Source organism: Eurytemora carolleeae, unplaced genomic scaffold (genome assembly GCF_000591075.1).
Source record: "Eurytemora carolleeae unplaced genomic scaffold, Eaff_2.0 scaffold2354, whole genome shotgun sequence".
Lineage (NCBI taxonomy): Eukaryota > Metazoa > Arthropoda > Copepoda > Calanoida > Temoridae > Eurytemora > Eurytemora carolleeae.
Genome location: NW_019398239.1, coordinates 1 through 3,673, shown reverse-complemented (window position 1 = coordinate 3,673; position 3,673 = coordinate 1). Strand labels below are relative to the sequence as shown.

The window sequence follows — 3,673 nt, the reverse complement described above, 5'->3', positions numbered from 1 at the left end:
GCTAGAAACAATGATGTTGTAATTTTAAAAAGTATATGTCTGGGGCTATAAAAAAGCATAAGCAATTTATTAAAGTTAAAACCAAAGGCAAGGTGTTGCGACACGTTAAAGGTGAGACTGTCTCAAAATTTGATGATTTACTTTTAGAGTTGTCTAGATCTCATTTAAGAGTTTATGGTCGTCTTTACAGTCTCATTGTTTTTGGGCAATCCTGTATGTGTAGTGATGATTTAATTAAAATGACAATTACATATGTATATATTTTTTCATGAATACACTTTACTTCTTAAGATTTTTGCGGCCAAGTAAACCAAGGATTCAAATACTTTTATTTTTGAACGCTCGATAACATTTTTACATTTAAACAATAGGTTGTCAAAAGGAATTGAGTCTTTGCATCAAACTCTAATTTTGTAATCCCCATATCTTTGAAACGTAGACTTTACACATATATTCTAACTGTAAATTTCGTTAGATCAAATAAATATAGAAAGTTTACACCCTCAGGTTGCAAAGATATAGAGATTAGAAAAAAAAATTTTATGGCAAAAACTTATTTCCTTTGTACTAAAATGCAAATAGATAGGTTTCTACAAATGTTGATAAAAAAGCTTAAGCTTATATTTTAAATAGCTTCAGATGTTGAGAAAACGTCTCTGTAAAAAAGAAATCCCATAAACTTGTTTTAGATTTAAATTAGTTTCTTTAAACTGTTTATTTTCATTTACGGATTCTCTGCAAAACTGAATTGCACATTTCTTGCTCTTAGGATGCAATGGAGACATTATCAGAAACTAACTACTTCTGAGTCTAAATAAAGACTATATTTTCCACATTTTTGACCAGAAAATAGGTTCAATGGTACCGCTGTAAATCGGGCATTGTCATCTTTGCATCCAGGGTTACTTGAAATTGACTTACAGTCCTTATAACAATTAGATAGCTTCTTAATTGTTTTAATTTTGAGTTCTTGGCATAATAAAAGATTTGAAAGGTTTCGGAATAACAGTTAACCCTGCAAAATATTCTTCTGTTGGAACCTGTCCTTCAGCCTCTGGCAGGAAGGAAAAGTGAAGAAGAATGTTTGTGAAGAAAAGGAAAAACTCCATCATTGCAAATGTCTCACCAGGACACCTTCTTTTCCCAATGGAGAATGGAATAAGTAGTTCATTGGGTTTGATCCCTCCAGATTCATCGAGAAACCTCTCAGGTCTGAAGCTCATCCCATCTTTCCAGCCATTACCTTTCTGTATCTCAGCAATGCATGGACATATCATAGTGTTGGCTGGTATAGAAAGGCCGTTTATCTCTATTGGTATACTTGACATATGGTATAGAGCAAAAGGAACAATGTTTCCACATCTCTGGATCTCCATCATAACAGCCTCTGTGTAAGGAAGCTTTGGTCGATCCGCCAAGGTTATTGGTCTTGTTGAACCCACTAGCGCATCCAACTCTGCTTGCACCTTTCGCTGAACTTGAGGTTCTCTTACCATGTAAAGGACTGCCCAAGTCAGTGTGGTGGCTGTTGTTTCAGACCCACCCATAAACAGATCAATAAGAGTATTTACAAGATTAGCGTATCCAGTTTCTTTATAAAAACTGGAGGACTCATCTTCAGTGTTCTCTATCTCAATGAGCACTGTGTCAATGACGTCCCTTGGTGAGTTTTCGTCTAGTGTTTTCCTATGGTGATCTATACTCTCAAGCATCATGCTGGCAAGACTTTTGTGAATGTTTATGTTTGATTGGCGGTTGAGAAAGTTGGGGAAAATGTCGAAGATCCATGGATACATGATTTCTAAAAAGGTGGAAATATGCACAATATTTTTAACAAACTCACCAAGCATCTCATGAATTCTTTCTAGTTTAGGGTTGTCATAAGCAAAACTTTCTCCGACAGTGATTTTCCATAGGGAATTCAAAATAGGCAGAGTAAAGAGCCCTGTGATCTCCCTGGGCTCTGCAGGATTTAACTGTTGGAGATAGTTTATAAACTGCTTAAACTCATCTTGGATAATTTCTTCCATACTGGATTTTCCAAACCCAAAATCCTTGAGTGTTTTAACTGTTAATCTCCGTTGCTCGGACCAAATCTTGCCTTGACTGAGAAAAATACCACCAAGAGGCTGTAATTTAGTTCCTCGTTCAATACAAACTTTTCCAGCTATCTGACATTTTTTGTAGTCTCCATGACCCCTGTTTTGAACATCAGGATTGTTAAATAGTTGTTTAAGAGTATCAAAGTCTCCAACAATAACTATATTTTGTCCCAAAACAGTCATCAGCATTAATCCTTTCTGTGAATATTTCTTGTAGAGATTCCAAACTCTTTTGAGTGGTTCAGTTGTTTCCAAGAATATTGTGTAGTGACCAAGGAAGGGGAGGCATAGCCCTGGAGAAGGCAAGTTATTGTATTCCTTTCTCCAAACTCTAACAAGCAAATTCCCATATTATAAATTTGTCATTGTCATTGGTAATCAAATGATTTATTGAATAGTATCTGAGATTTAATGTGACAGAAAATCAAATAATGGAATAAATAATTCACTTGAAAAGAATCAGTACATTTCAGATTTGAGAAATGTATGAAAATGAAACTTCAACTAATTGCTTTAAAATAACTTTTCACCAAAGTAATAAATTCTTTTTCAACCTACAAAATTTTAAATTGTGAGATAATTATTCTAAAAATCCACCCGACCGACATATTTGAGAAAAACCTCATTAGTAAAGATTAAGGATGAAACGATTTAACCAACAAATTTGAAGAAACAAATATTTTCTGACAAAAAGAATGAGGATTTTAAATTTTAATATTTTACCACAGTGAAAGTTATCATCTTTTTTTTTACTTAAAAAGTGATTATTTCTGTGAATTTCTCCATTGTTTCTTATAAGAAAGAAATGTGCAAGTCACTTTCATAGAATAACCAAAAATGAAATAAAAAAGTTTAAATAAACCAAAAAAATATGGNGGGGGTCACTTTTCTTCAGCTTGACCTAGTGATGTGCTTTATCCATTTAACCAAGTCATGCTGTTTAACTACTTCTCGTTGTTCATAAAATCTCACCCTGATGTCTCACCCTTGAAATCAAACATCAAAAGTTTACTTCAGTAGGTTGCAATGATTTAAGGATTAAAAATTAGATTTGGAGGCATATGTTCAGTTTCTTTTAAAAGTTCCATAACTTTAATAATTTTAAGGTTTATGGGAGTGTTCCTTCCTGTAGTAGTAGAAGAGGGCTAGGATGATTAGTATCAATATTAACATCATGCACTCCCACTTTCAGAAATCGAGATGTCTAAACCATCTTAAAACCTTGATTCTAGATCTAGAATGATGAATTGAAGCTATACTATGAATTTGTGACCTATAACTGACTGCACAGTGCAAATTTCCTTCACGCATTAGTTTCATGGAAAGGATTTGTTTGCGTATGGCGAGTGCGTAGAGAGAGTATAGAAGTAAGTTACGGTAACATGGTTCTAGTTACAAACTAGATTTTAACATTTGCTCGTCATCCCGCTTGTTGTGCTCTAACCAGTGTCAAGGGTAATACTGGTTACTGAACAGTGAAAGAATTCAAACTAGGGATGTTCAAGTTTATTATCTCTAGGGATGTTCAAATTTAACTTTAACTGTAAACAGGTAAACCGGGATATTGAATT

General features: G+C 34.0%; 1 protein-coding gene across 1 annotated transcript; it reads right to left on the bottom strand.

Annotated features, from left to right (window-relative positions):
* Nucleotides 1-242: 242 nt before the first annotated feature.
* On the bottom strand, nt 243-3,551 carry LOC111717082 (cytochrome P450 2C31). Its single transcript, XM_023492597.1, has 2 exons — nt 3,229-3,551; nt 243-2,433 (listed from the first exon to the last, which is right to left on the bottom strand). The coding sequence occupies exons 1-2, from the start codon at nt 3,276-3,278 to the stop codon at nt 957-959; spliced, it is 1,527 nt and encodes a 508-aa protein (XP_023348365.1). The 5' UTR covers nt 3,279-3,551; the 3' UTR covers nt 243-956.
* Between the last annotated feature and the right edge of the window lie 122 nt (nt 3,552-3,673).

What these genes read in the sequence shown, in the direction of transcription:
- LOC111717082 (XM_023492597.1), bottom strand. Translation starts at nt 3,278, where the DNA reads ATGATGTTAATATTGATACTAATCATCCTAGCCCTCTTCTACTACTAC. An exon ending in GCCCTCTTCTACTACTACAG is followed by an intron (nt 2,434 to 3,228) that starts GAAGGAACACTC and finishes TTTGCTTGTTAG; the next exon opens with AGTTTGGAGAAAGGAATACA.